This window comes from Molothrus aeneus, chromosome 6, assembly GCF_037042795.1.
Source record: "Molothrus aeneus isolate 106 chromosome 6, BPBGC_Maene_1.0, whole genome shotgun sequence".
In the NCBI taxonomy this organism is placed as follows: domain Eukaryota; kingdom Metazoa; phylum Chordata; class Aves; order Passeriformes; family Icteridae; genus Molothrus; species Molothrus aeneus.
In genome coordinates, this window is record NC_089651.1 from 11025324 (window position 1) to 11040560 (window position 15237).

A 15237-nucleotide genomic window follows, 5' to 3' on the forward strand; every position below is an offset into this window, starting at 1 on the left:
AGTGGGAACAGACCCATCCCTCTGCTGGCCTGAGCTGGCTCACTGCTCGGAGCTTTGCTGCAGGTGCAAGGGAAGCAGCAGCAGCAGCAGCATCCCCGCCAGGCAGAGCCAGAGATTCCAGTCAGGTAATGCCAGACCATTCCTCCAGTGCATCCTGCTCTGGTTCTGTTTGTCTGACACGTGGGGGTACCCTGGGAGCTTGGTCAGCACCTCCTGAGATGCTGCTGCTGTGGTGGTGGCAGGAGTCTGAAATGAGTTGGAGGCACTGTAGTTCTTATATCCAATATTTCTTGCAGTGTTCCATGTTTTTCAGCCCAGCAAAGCACATGACATAAGATGCTCACTTATATCCACTCTGAACTTGTATTACTCTTCTACTGAGACAAATCATGCAGTAGCTTATTTTAAGCAAATTATAAATCTAAGAAAGAAAAGTTACCTGGCATAAGTTAATCAGCTTAAAGCTGTGTATTTGATAAAGTGCTGTAGTTAATGAGCTTTTTTTTAAAAGAAAATATTTCAAATAAGAGAAAAAAATGTACAGAGCAGTTTGCTCTATAACAATTTAATGAAATTTATTTAAACTATTAGGTGAAAATTTGGGATAATTGAGAGGAGAGTTATTTTCTATTCACAGCAGGACTTCAGAAAACACATTTCCAAAGAGTGTAAACAAATTATTGTTTTTCAGAGATGAGCAAAATGTAAGCTCCAAAAAGCAAATGTCTAATAAATAGACAAAATTCAAAAAGACACAAAAGAAGCTTGTCTCTGCTTATAGAAAATACTGAAAGGGGGATCCTTGTGGGAACAGATGGCTTTTCTTTCTATTTTTGCTGGTATGAGTGCAGGCAGAACTTTTCTCACTATTCCAAAGCAGGCTTGGTAGCTGTCAAATCATAAGAACTTGCAAAACTGCAATTTCCAAACTTTGGTGTTAATACTTATAGTGAGAGGAAAAGAAAAACATTTCTATAGACTTTTACTTCCATATATTTGGTTTTGTAAATTCAATTTAAAGTTTTGCTCTTTAGTTGCATTTTGAGCTGAAGTATCACTGTCTCAGGAGGTCAGGAAAATCTCAGAGAATTTGATAAAGAATTTTTAAAATTTCATAGATGTTTTGAAGAGGATCCAAGCATGATCTTTAGAGAAAATAAAGAGATTTTTAAAATTTTTCATGGTTACACTGTTTCACAGTTTCTTCAGTTGAATATCTGTCCTTTATGCTCCCTGAATATCAACCAGCAGTGGCTGAAGATGGGTCTTATAGAATATCCTGATCAGCCACATCTGTTCTTGTTGGCTTTGCATTTATTTGGTTATGTTCACAGAATACTTCTGTAGTAAAGTTCCGTGGGGAAAGACTTTGTAGTCCTTAGACAGGAAACAGGTATGTTTGCAGTTCCTGGTGTATCCTTGACCATTCTTCCTGTGTACAGTTCAAGAAAGACAATACTCTTCTCATTCTTAGATATTTACTTTCTAAGGATCCTACTGGTATTGCCCTCACTCTGAATTGCTTTGTTGAAGAACACTTTTTCTGCTTTAAGTGAATCCAGACAAATTATAAAAACTTAGGGACACATCAGGTTGCTCAAAAAGTTTTAATGCTCCTTCTGGATTTTAAAATGTCTGTTGGTAGCTGAACAGAATCCTCCTTTACTTTCTACCATCTATGAATCAATTTGGAGGGATGGTAAACTGCTCTGGTTTTGATTACTTAAATACATCAGCAGTTGCAAATAATCTCAAATCTCAATTTTACATTTGCTATCAGGATGCAAAGAGATAATTTTGGCTAATCAAACTGCTATCAATAATTTTTATAGCATGTGCTTATTTTTATGACATATCTTTTGATGCAAATGGGAAAAAAGGTTTCACAAAACATTTGGTGCAAACAATAAAATCATCATTCTTGAAGGGGCAATTCTAAAGAATGAGTGAAAGAAATTCACCTGTAAAAATTTCTAGAAATATGGGAGTCTTTCAGTAGCACTCTCCCACCTCTACTCATGGAAATTGGGCAGCATTTATATTCATTAGTGTGTATCCATTATCCCAGTCCCCTCGAAATTCTTTTACAGAATCTCGTTGAGTTTCTGTTAGTGTGGACCTGTGAGGGTTACACAGAAATTCTGTATCCTGATATTAGAAATTATCCACGTAATTAACAATTAGTACACAGGTTACCAGCAATTATACGGGATTACTGTTTACCTTTATTTATGATTTTGGAATAATAGATATTTATGGAATTAATATCCAAAACAAATAGCATCCTATTTTAATTACCTTTCTAGATACCTAAATAACTAAGCAGATGAGATGTGAAATCAGACAAGAAATGAAACCATATTTCAGCAGAATAGACTATTACCTAAATCTTAACACCTGTGTGCATATAGGGACACACAGTAGGAGAACAAAACCTTCTGGTTTAATTTGATATTTAACAGTTCAATATTTAGAAATAGTAATACTGCTTGCTACCCTCCCTCTAGGAAAAATGTTAGTCTTATATCTGATTTCTGTGAAGATTCTTCCCCTTAAATGAATCTGGTTTTTGTAGCATCTCTCAAACATAGCTTGTTTATATGGGCCAGACATAAAATCATTAGCAAACTTTTAACTGGTAATGCAGGTTATGTTTGTAAATTTGTGTAATTCAGCTTGCTGCCTTCACATGAAATTGGCATTTACCTCCCTGCTACATGAATACTTTCTCTATGTGAAAGGGTTATTTGTCTGGTTTACCTTCCTATATCTTTTCTGCTTTGTCAAGAAAATTCACTTAACATAGTCACATTCATCTTGAGCTTATCAATCTCCCTTTGGGTATGTAAAGCTTTAAAATACGTATAAGAAATGGTATTGCACTTATCTTTTTCAGGGATGAAAACCTTATTATCTAAATCTTCTATTAAAAATTGTATTTAGTTTTATCATTGTCTCTGGAAAATAAAAAAATTAGTGATTTGTGTTCAGTGTATTGGCAGAGTTGTATTTGGAGGCTCAAAAAAGCCAAAGGGCTTTTGCTGCTTCTTTAAGTAGGTCTGCAGAGGGATTTAATGAAATTGGCAATAATGGAGTGATATCAACGTGCAAATGACAGACAGACTGACTGTTCTCTGAGCAGATCATATGCTGGGCTTAATCCCTGTTTCTTTGTGCCTGTGTGATTTAGGGTTTGGAGAACAACCATCTGCTTGGCTCAGTGTAGACAGCACAGAGTGGATACTGTTGAACTTTGGGGGAGTGATAGCTGGAGGAATATTTATCCATCAGCTGAAGACATCTTTTTTATATATATCTCCTCATTTTCACAGTCTTTTTGATAGCTTTTAATGATCAGTTGGCTTTTGTGGTGTTTATACCAGAATCTCTTTATATGGTCCCTCTGTTTCCTCTTCCCACCCTCCCCAGCTGCTGGTTTGTAGGGAAGCCTTCATTCCACCCTTCTTACAAAGAACATGCAGAATTCATGGTTCAGATTCTGAATTGCCTTCAGTTCAGTTCCCAAATCAGAAATGCATCCCTTAAAATGGAGGTTGGCTTCAGTAGTGCATGTGACACCCATGTTTCCTTCTGTGGGCTCAGAATTGGGGATGTATTCATGGAATGCTGGATTCTTTGAGTGAGTCTCAGCTGAAGGCTCCATGCTGTAGGGATTGCTTCTCTTCCTCCTGAGTCTGACAAAGCCCAAGTAAGTTAATCTCGTGGAGTTCTCATCTGACTCATGTCCTCTGTTTCCCAGCCAGAAGCAGGATAAATTACCCCTCCCAAAGCTCTCTGCTGGCACAGGCAGATTGCTCCCCACCTGTGAGCAAGCTTGGCTGGGATTCAGCCATGGAGTGTGCAGTCCTGCTCTAATAACAGAGCTGCATGCTTTCCTAAAGGCAGATTGATCCTCAGCTGAGTGACAGAGCAGTCATTTGGGTTTCACTCTGTGTAGTTGTTGGAGATATTGTGTGATTTTTGGGTGGACAAATCAATGCAATTTGGCACAGATTACCTATGTGAGTATTGAGTACAGTTGTTGCCTCTTATTTACTAGTTAAGCTTGTATTTTGGTCATTAGCAGAGTTATGCAGCCACATCTAAAAATAAATATGAAAAGCGCTTTGTTTTTCTCTACTCTTTTCCTAGTTATCTTTAGAGCTTGACACTGCCTGGCACAGAACTTGTACTATGCAGTCTCCAGTGGCCTTTCAGAAAAGCTTTTCAGACTTTGTTGACCCATTTCCTGGATTAGTCTGGCTAAGTTATGGATTATTTTGTCTATTAAGCTTTTTCTTGTGTCCAGTAATTCAAGAATGGCATATTGGCATAATAATGTATTCAATTAGTTGAGTTTCTGAATCCATGTTTATAACTCTTTACAAAAGTCTCAAGAAGTAAGTGGTAATAATTTGATTTCATGCAATATAAAAGACAGTAGCTTGTCAAGTAGACTTTGTGTTTGGTGGGTTTTTTTTAATCATGCTTAAATAAGTACTTTAATTCTAGAACAACAGGAAGCAGGCAGAATGATACATTTGTTGATGTAGGATGTCAGATAATTTAGTATAAATTACAGATTCTTTAAATACTTGAAAACAGTGAAGGTCAGGAAGCCTCCATTCAAAATTTTCCAGCGTATGTATAATATTTTACAGGATGTCTGTCTGTGGACTGCAAAGGAGTAATCTGTAAAAATCAACTTGTTTGTTGTTTTTCATATTGTCTATTTATGCCCTGACAAATGAGCATCGGATGTAGTGTGGAGTCTGCAGAGCAGCAGAGGGTTCAAGGTTACAGCCAGCCACGATTGTGTCCTGCAGCACGAGGAAACTGGGCTCAGGCTGTCATTTGGAATGGTTTGTTTTCAGTAAACAACTTGGAAGGCTTGGAACAACACCTTGGTGGCTTCCTCAAACAGATTCATCAATGGTTTAGAAAAGGAAAGTAATCAAAAGTCCTACTGTTTATAATTTGTTTGATTCTATCAAACAGAAATTTCCCTGGTTTTCCTGAAAAGATGCATTTCAAAGTACTTGTGGAGCAATAATTTTGTATTGAGTTAGTGGCTGTCATCTTGAAAATAAGAAAGTTCCAGATTAGCTGTCTATATTGCACACCTAATTTTATTTATATTATATATTTTATATTCTTCTGTATTGCATACAGAGCATTTAGAGAAAAAAGGAGGAAAGCAAGAGGGAAAGAGAAGGAAAACACTGGTACAAAGAAGCTGTGTGGGCTCTGCAAGCTTTTCAGTCAGTGGAAGTGGTTAGCCTGGGTTTTATTGCCCAAGTGTGTTGGATGCTCTCAAGTTTGGTCTCTTGCATAGGTTCTGCAAGTAAAGAAGTGTTTTTCTCTAGCTCAGCACAGCTGGGGCTGCATCGGGTGCATCAGGTACATATCCCAGTAGACATTTCAAATTCACCTTCCATGGCCAGTTGGAGTGTAGTGAACAGCTGGGAGACCAGCTCCCAGAATGCAGTGAAAACAAACATGTTTGCACTTTGTGTTCTGCTGTGGGACATCAAGTTAAGCTGTGGGAAACAGTTGCTGAAAGCAGTCATTTAAATATCAACTTAGAGTGGTGCTGGTTAAGATGCACTGACAAATGCCTTTGTGGAGTACAAGCTGAAGCTTTATCTGTGGCCACTAAAATGCAGCAAAACCAGATTTAATTTCCCTAGTGAAATGTTGAAAGCCTCACAAGCCATACCATCACTGCTAGTAATTTAAATAAATTTGTGTTCCATTGACTGACATCCAGAAACTTTCTGTAAAAGATGCTGACAAAATCCATTTCTTACAGTGGTAAAAGCAGATAATAATCAGACAGATACACACTTTAACACTATACAGGAACATGAAGATTACCTTTATTATTTATACAAAAGTGTATCATTTTACTTGACCCTAGGAGAGACACTGTCATCTACAACCACTGTGTTCAAATACTGTGAAGTACTTGCAGGTGTCCTCTTTATGCATAAGAAAAATTCTGATTTCCTCTTCATTTATGCTTTTTGCTAGTAAAATTTTTGAAGAAGTGTTCAGTTATTATGTACTCTGGAGAACTGAGTATTGTTTTGTGTCTGATGAGGAAGCCTGTATTCAGAAGAGATTTGAAATTAAAAATGCTGATACTGGATAAGTTTTATGACTTTCAAAGGTGTTAGAATTAAAATACTCTTTCTAGACTCTTGAATCATCATAATTCACAGCAAAATAATATCATATAGCTAAAAGGGCTGGGGTTTTTTCACAGCTTGGTTTCAACTGAGTCTTCTACATCAGTAAGTGAATGTTCTAATTCTTTCCAAAACAAAGTTTTAAGTCAGTGACATCCAGAAAGTATTTTAGAACTCTTACCCTTCAGAACTCAGGACTGAAAACCATCTCTTTCAAGAATTTTCAATTTTATTGGAAGTATTTTGATGACAGGAAGGGCTTTTTTAGAGCATTTCATTGTACTGAATATTTTGAATATTTGTGAGGGTTCTTGGTGTTATTTTCCTCAGTAATACCTGCCAAAATGTTGTAGGTTTTTAGAGCACTGTTTGAAAATCTTTCTATCTGATTGTAGGAAAAAATTGTCAGATGTTTAAAAAGTTGCTATTCCTAGATGTCTTAAGACATTTGGTGTGGATTGAAAGGGAGTGAGAAGCCCAATTGAAAACAAAAACTTAGTTTAAAACAGAAAGTGTACTCCAAAATATTTTTCAAATTTTTTCTGGGAAAGAAATGGGTGGTTCTGCATAAAAGGGGCAGTTTGACTTAAATTTTTTACTGAGATTTTTTTCAAGCAGGCAGCAGTTTCTAATCTTGTGTTCAAAGGACACTATTTCCAGTTCCCTTCTAACCATTCACTGCTGGGTGCTGTTTCATTCACCTGAGGAAACAAATTGGACTTTTTATCATCATCCTTACCTTGTGTGTTCCACAGCAGTTTGTTTTCTACTAGCACAATATTAATTATGCCACTGACAGTAATATCAAACATTTGGAGCAGTAATTCACTGAGCCTTGTAGCAAAGCCCTCTATCCTCAGTCCTCTCCAGCCTTTGGTTGTGTGAGTTCTGTGGGACTCTTGGAGAATGGAATTGGAAGCACAAGCTGTTATTTTGTGGTTTGACTTCTTTGTCCTTAGAATGAATTCTTCTTTTCCTAAACAACCCTCTCCCAATCTTTGTCCCACTGTGTTTATGAACTGAGCTTTACTCCAGCCAAGAAAATCTGCATACATTATGGAAGAAAAAAAAGATTTAAAATTACTTTAAAAACCCAAGTGTTAATTGTCATGTGAATATAGTGGCTCTCCACAGTCACACTTCTTTTAGGGGCCATTATTGCTGGATAAGCAGTAGCTTTGGGAAGGTAATGCAGGCTGTCTCACTGATAGCACAAGCCATGTCCTCAGGGAAACATCATACATTCCAGCATATTTCAGGAAATTTCATAAATTTCAGCATATCTCACATGTGTCAGGCATGTCTGCTTCTCAGGATGGGACTTTTTTTCTAAAGGAAATATATTTTTGGTTTTCCCTGAAAGCACATGGCTTTGTCTTTTAGGTAAATTACACTGTCTTAAAAAATCCCCAAAAGCATCCCATCATCTGATTCATGAGTCTTACTCCAAATCTAGTGGGACTTTTTAAAACATTCAGATCTCCCTTTAATTATCTTTCTAATGATGAATACCCTCTTACTGCCCTCTTTTAACCTCTTGACTCCTAGAATGGATAAGGTATGAATGTATTCACTAGGAATCTTTTCATTTTCTTTGGAACTTGGCAGTATGATTTTATTTTTTTTCCCCCTGCTTGGAGTCACTAAGAGGTTTAGAAGCTAAGCCTGGATCAGTGACCAGAATTGAGTGCTGGACACACAGAAGGCTGTGCAGAAGATGCACATAATGCTGTTTGAAGCCATTATTAAGCATTGCTGGGATTTGTGCTGAGAAGTGGAAATCCTTGCAAGTGGTATTGAAAGGGAGATGTAATACAGTATATCTAAAATGTAGAAATACATTCAGATGGTATTATAGCAAGCTGAAAAACAGAAGCTGCACGAGTCAAATAAAAGGTAGAAAAACTTGAAACTTGGCAATTTATGTGTTTATCATATGCCTTTTGAAAATCCCTCCAGGAAATGGTACATTTTAATGTAATTTTGAATTTTTTGGCATGTTGTTACAGGTCTTTCTTATTATTTTATTTTTTCAAGGAATCCAAAATGTACTCAGCTTATTCTGTGCCGTGCTTACTGAAAATAAGGTTCTCTTTCACTCAGCAAGTTTTCAAAGGCTCAGTGATGCCTGTAGGGCTCTGGAGTCTTTGATGTTTCCTCTCAAATACAGGTGAGTTAAGTTTGGTTTCTTTGAACTTGTTAAATAATTTTATTACTCATTTTATAACTTCTATTACAAACACAAATACAATTTATTACAAAAACAAATTACTTGGATTTTTTGTTTGTCCCAGACAAAAGGAGTTGTGCTATAGTTGGTAAAATAAGCAAAGCTATTAATGATGCTAATCCTGGTGTGTGCACATCATTAATAAAAATCTGGTTGCATTGTGGCAGTGGAAACAATTAAGGGAGAAATTCCACCTGCAAATGTAGGGTAGAAACACTCCTCACAATCCAGAACATTCTGTAGCTCAAAGATAGCAGCTACATTAGTGTGTGTCAGCTTTAAGTCACTGACAAATGTCCACCAGAGAATGAATTTAAGTCAACAAATCCTCTCTGAAGTCAACTGATCCTCTCTAAAAAGCCACAGGTGGATCCAGAATTTTGAAATGGAAAACTTAATGTCAATCAATTTGGGTTTTTTTAGGAAGAAAACATCTAATTCCGACTCACCTGTTTCAAACTATGCTTGTATTTTTGTATTTTTAATAGCTTGTTTTATTTAAAATACTTCAGAGATTAGTTTCATTATAATACAGAATAAGAAGGAAGAACTGGAAATTGAGTTTTGGAATATGTTTCTTAATGTTTCTTAATGTTTAACTAATAATGTAAACTTCTAATAACTGTAAATTAGGTGTAGAAATTCACTGATCAATTTAGATCCAGCTCTTGATGTTGTTTTGATAAACACACAGAGTTTTTTAAATTGTCTAACCAAGTAAACAGTGCCTGAAATAGTGTTGTTTAGTTGTCATTTCAAGATGAAAGCAAAATATTTCCTTTATAGACTTCTTATAAAATGATATTTTACAAAAGGCTGAAGTGCTGGTGTATGGCCACAAATGAATCATGTTTTTAAAATTAAGGTATTGTTTATAACTTAGTGTGCCTGACTACTAACAGGAAGATTTTTTTAAGAAAAAAAGTTGCCTTATGTGAAAGGATACTCAGAAGCTTTTATTCTGTTTAATTTCATCTTTTCACAGTTATCCCTACATCCCAATTCTCCCTGCCCAGCTGCTGGAGGTTCTCAGCTCCCCCACGCCTTTCATCATCGGGGTGCACTCTGTGTTTCGCAATGACATCCATGAGCTGGTGGGTATTGCTGCCCGCCCAGCCCAGAGCCTGCCCTGTGCTCAGCTCTGAGCCCTCCTGGGGGCTTGGGAGGTCCTTCTGGGAATAATTCACATCTCTTCAAAATATTACTCTAAGAAAGCAAGACAGTCAGGGGAAGAAAAAAGAGAAAAAAAGCATAATTTTTTTTTTTGTAAATACATTGAGACTGTAAAGTAGAGGGAAATGATTTTGATTCTGGTGCCAGAGGGGAAGGAATGGATCCATTTCTGGCTTTGTCATCTATTTGTCCTGAGTTTGAACAATTCACTTAGGATTTTCAAGTGTATTCTCAATTGTTTTATTTTACCCTTTTTAAGTATGTGTTTGGAGAAACTGAACCAGGGTTGCAAAAGGTGCTTAGAAACATGAAATTTTACTTCTAATTGCCCTCACTGTGTTCCTTTGCAAACAGCTTATTAGATATCTCATGTCTCTGAACACAGACCTGGAATATCCAGAAACAAAAGTCACTTTTGAAAGTTTAGCCTAATTTCATTTTCTTTGGTTTAATTTCATTTTTCAAGGCTAGATTCAGTAATAGAAAGTATTTGGAGTATTTCCTGTATCAAAAACATTCTGTACATTAAAGTTGGTACTGTTTTAATTTGTTTTAGTAAACTTGTGTGCAGATCATTGTTCAGAAATTTGAACTGTTGTGTTTTTTTTAAGCTATGCTCACTGTATGCACTTTTACAATTTGTCCCTTACAGTTAGATGTAATCATAGCAGACCTGGATGGAGGAACAATTAAAATTCCTGAATGTATTCATCTGTCCCAGCTGCCAGAGCCACTGCTACACCAGACTCAAATGGCACTTTCTCTGGTATGTTTAGATAAAATCCCCACATTTCACCCTCTCACCTATTTGTAAAGAATGAAAAATTTCAATAATAAGCTTTCAAGCACACTGGAAATGAGATTTAATAGAATGATTCATGCATCATTCCTGTTTTTAGAAGAGTTAATTCTCTGTAGTTCAAGTTGGTATCATCAGTAATGGAAATCTAAAATGTCTTTTCACTGTTCAAGAGGTAGAGATTTTTCCTTTGTAATGGTTTTTAATAAGAGTATTTGAGCAACATTATTACTACTCAGTTCTGCTCCCTTTCTATGTTTATAAATTCATTTCAACTGTACATTTTCTTGAAAACTAAAAAATTAATAACCCTTTAAATTTTATCTTTGTTATGCCTCTGTTTCAGAATTTAGGAATGATGGATTCTACATTAGTGAATTGCCATAAAAAGTACATCAGTTTGTCTTTTTGCTATCATTGTAATAAAATAGAAATCATCTTATTTGGAGGCTTCTGAGCAAATCTTATCTTAAATAGAAGAATTTTTATTCTCTTAATCTGTTTCAGCTGCATTGACTCTAAAATCCCTAATGGTATTGATCAGTTTCATGGACTGTGACAGGAGTTTTTGATAACTAACTCACATATAGAATCCTGAAGCTGAGAAGTTAATTCCATTTTTATTTCCACACAGTCTTCACAGTTTAACTCAATTTATTATTTGAGGTACTCAATGTCAGTGAATTTGAGAAAGGAAAAAAAAAAGTCTTTTTCTCAGCAAAATGAAGGAAAAAAGATTATGTTTTCAAAATTCTCTAGGTTTTGCATCCTGATTTGGAAACAGCAGATTATGCATTCCCTCCCCCACGAACAGCTTTATCACACTCAAAAATGCTGGTAAGATTTCTGTCTTAGTTTCTGTGTCTGACTTTCATAAGTGGAAAACTGTTGAAATTTTAGACTAGTAGCTTCCTTTTAAGAATGTATGTTTGCTTTCCCCTGTATTTATAGTATTACTGGTGGAGCTAGAGAAATGCATTTTTCCCTCTAATATCATTCTGATGGGTTAGAAGTTTTATAAAATCCAAAAGCCAGTGCAATTTAGGAACACACATTTGAGCTCTTTGGGTAGATATGTGGATTATGTGAATAGGTGAAACTCTTAGGTGCACAATATGTTTGTTGTACTTATTTCTGCCTTTAAGATTGAGATTTTTCATTGCTGAAGACAGGGAATGTCATCCAGACTTCATCTAAACTAATGGAAGAATTCAGCTAAGACCTCAGTTTGAATAGGAAGGTTTCAAATTAATATAATTTTGTATCAAAACAAGAATTTTGTGAAATTTGAAGAAATTACCATGTTTTCAAGTAGTCAAAGAAGTCAGGGTACAAATGTACCTGTTAAAATCCTAGAGAGCAGGAGAAAATGAGCATGTCTGTCAGTAAAGTGAGCCATACAAAATTTAAGTTAAAAATAGAACAACATGGATCATGTTCCAGTGCAGAATAAACAACCATCTAGTAAAATACTCCGATAATATATTCCAGCTTTATATCATTTTATATATTCCTTTTATCTTTAAAAATAAATTCCAGGCTGTAATTTACTTAATTTGGTTGTTACTTAACTGATGAGCTGGTTATCTGCTAGTAAATATTGTGTGTAATATTTAAAATTACGGTTTGTAACATAACACCATAAAACCTGAGGTAATAAAGGAATTTTTGGGATCTCAGGTTTTTTGAGATGGCTGCTGAGATAAAATAACAGGGTGGCCCAGGATTTGATGTCAGTCTTTAGTGGCACCAGGTGGAGATGTCACTGCCCCAGCTGTTCACATCATTTCCATTAATCTGGTGGTGTGTATTTAAACACTCTCTTAAATAAACAATCCAAGACTTTAAGGCCCTACTATTTTAAACTTTTTACAGTAACTGGTGGCAGCAGCAGCAGTGCCACCTCAGGCTCCTGCTATTCCCTGCTGCCCCTGCCTGTGTAGTGCTTCAAGCTACAGTTATTTTAGGGAATGAATCCAGGCTAAAGTAGCCTTTTTTCCTTTATTTCACATCAGGTTTCTCTCATGGCAGCACATCTGAGTGGTTCAGGACATGAGCACCCCTCAGCCCCCCTGGCTTTGCCCAGAGCCTGTGCTGCAGGCACAGCCAAGACCAGCAGGGGTGGAGGGTGGCTGTGTACAGGGTCTGCCATGGCCATCTGGGGACAGGGCAGGGCATCCTGGTGGCCATTAAGGTCCCTTCCAGTCCCAACCATTCTGTGACACAACCTCACCCCTGTGCAAATATCTCTGCTTCATGTGCTGCACTGCTACACTCATGGAGCTGTAGGCATTTCTCATACAGATTCCTACAAAGTTTGGAGAAATTTAGGATGTGAGGATGCTTTGACAATTCAATTCCTGCTTGCAGGACAAAGAAGTGCGAGCAATCTTCCTCAGGCTGTTTGCACAGCTCTTCCAAGGATACAGGTCGTGTCTTCAGTTGATCAGAATTCATGCTGAACCTGTCATTCACTTCCACAAGGTAAAGGAGGAGCAGTTCTGTGTATTTATGGTGTTCCTTTGTGCCATGTTATTCCCACAAGCCTGCCTTTTGAACAAGTGGTGAAGTTTAAAAATGTAAATAAAGTTATCTCCATGTGATAAGCACATCATTTTGGCATAGCACATCAGTCTGTTTTAGTGGGACTAATTGCAGGGACAGGACAGAAATGTACAACAAAGTTAACACTGAAATTTAATACAAATAAATATTTGAGGAATCACTGTGGAATTTTGAAAACCTCTGTATGTAATAACACATTATTTGAAGGTACTACTTTTCTCTTTTATTACCTGTGAGATTTAAAAAATGTGTGCATCAAATTGCAAATTTTTAGGTATAAAAAGGTACTATGTACAGTAGAAAATTGAATTAGAAAGTACCACTTACTAGTATAAGCTGATAGGCCGGTGAAAATGTTTAACTAATATATAACAGTTGTTTATAATTGCAAGTTTGATGCTGATTAAAAAAGGTGAATTTTTTTCTGTTTTTGTTGCAGGCAGCCTTCTTGGGCCAGCGAGGCTTAATTGAGAATGACTTTCTAACCAAAGTCCTCAATGGAATGGCATTTGCTGGCTTTGTGTCAGAGAGGGGTCCTCCCTTCAGAACCTGTGATCTTTTTGATGAGGTGAAAACTGTTTCTGTATTCCCAAGTAAATTGCAATTTACTGTGATATTTCAGCATGGGAAAAACTACTGGAATGCTTCTGAGTCCCCAATGTTTATTGGATCAAGTTTATACTAATCATCTCAACTCTTATTTTCTGCTAAGGAGATATTTCTAGCTTACTTCCATAAAATTACACCATTATATGTATGAAGTTAAATACTTGTATAAATTTTGGTAATGCTCTTCCTGTTGTCAGATCTGCAGCTTCATAATACATTGCATGTGCTAGTACAGAATTATTTTCAGTAATTTAATTATATTCTCTGAAATGCTAACAACCTCACAGAAAAATATTACATTAAATACATATCCAAGAATGTAAACTGAGACCAAAAAAATTCATTTTAAAAAGTAATGCTGCAGTTCTTTTACTGTGTTGGTTTTGAGTTCAAGGTAGAGTAAAAATAGAGTGTGATATTAATTCTGTGTTGTAGTAGTAGTACCTATGAGAAATTTGGATTGAGGTATAGAAATGTGACAGGACTGGTTTAGGTATGTAGGACTTTCTTTCTGTCTGGTAACAAATGCTGCACATGGAACTGAAAATGTCTCATGTTCCAGAGCAACATGGCCTCACACATTTTTCAGTGCTCAGCTTTCTTTCCTTGGTTTCAATTTAAGATTAACATTTCATAACTTAAATAGGAAATTTTTTTTTTTTAGTTGAATTATCAACATTTTTTATTCTTTCTTCTTTTAAAAAAAGTTGGTGGCCTTTGAAGTCGAAAGAATTAAAGCTGAAGAGGGCAATCCACCAAAAATGATAAAGCATGTCAGAGAACTTGCAGAACAGCTCTTCAAAAATGTAAGTTGTCTGTACCTGCTGCATCTGGAGAGTTGAGATGGTAACATTGAAAAGTCTGATTTCTCAGATTGAGCCAGAAAATGGAAGTGACTGCTTGTGGTAGTCATCATCTACATTATGGCAAAATTTAAAGATTATTACATTTGTACATGCAAAGGAAATTCAATGTAATACCAGTGGTTTATTAATGCTAATATTGATTTAGATATAGCTACAACTACTTATCTATTTTTAGTGTGTATTCACATAAGGTCTGTAAACTGCTATTTTTCTCTGCTGCAACCTGTCTATGCCAAATATATCTCTTTTCTTGCCTGTCAACAGTTTTCCATATGAAAATTATACATTTATAATGTGTATTATATAATATATCTAATACATATATATTATACAATGTGGCATAATGTGTACTTTCAGCAGTTCTCTCCTGACCCAGTCACCCTGGTTTGCATGCTCAGCAGGCATTATTTCATTTTTTACAGCCTGTTTCTTGAACAACTCCATTTCCAGTTTAATTTTTGCCTTCATATCATGTTTATTTTACAAAATGCTTTTATAAAATCTCTTACCATTCCTTTAGCTGGTTCTGGGATGGGGTTTTTTTGTTTGTGGGTTTTAGATTTTTTGTTTGCTTTGAGGCTTGTGGGCTTTTTTGGCATAGCATCTTGATCTCCCTCCCCCTCATGCTTCTTTGGTTATTCAGACTCCACAGAGCATTATCTGGTACACCATCAGCTGACACCTTTGTCACCCTTTCTTTTCTACATCCCACTTTCCCAAAACTGTGGTTTACATCTACAATTCTGAAAAACACCCCACAAGAACTACCAAATGCTACTAAGTTCTGGGGTTTCTTTTGTGTTC

General features: G+C 36.2%; 1 protein-coding gene across 1 annotated transcript in view; it reads left to right on the forward strand.

Moving 5' to 3' along the window:
* Nucleotides 1-15237, forward strand: part of SBF2 (SET binding factor 2) — a 232509-nt gene that overhangs the window by 123889 nt on the left and 93383 nt on the right. Inside the window, exons 7-13 of the mRNA XM_066551479.1 lie at nucleotides 8229-8361; nucleotides 9407-9515; nucleotides 10247-10360; nucleotides 11153-11230; nucleotides 12764-12877; nucleotides 13398-13526; nucleotides 14275-14373. Coding sequence (XP_066407576.1) covers nucleotides 8229-8361; nucleotides 9407-9515; nucleotides 10247-10360; nucleotides 11153-11230; nucleotides 12764-12877; nucleotides 13398-13526; nucleotides 14275-14373 — 776 coding nt within the window. The remainder of the gene's footprint in view (nucleotides 1-8228; nucleotides 8362-9406; nucleotides 9516-10246; nucleotides 10361-11152; nucleotides 11231-12763; nucleotides 12878-13397; nucleotides 13527-14274; nucleotides 14374-15237) is intronic.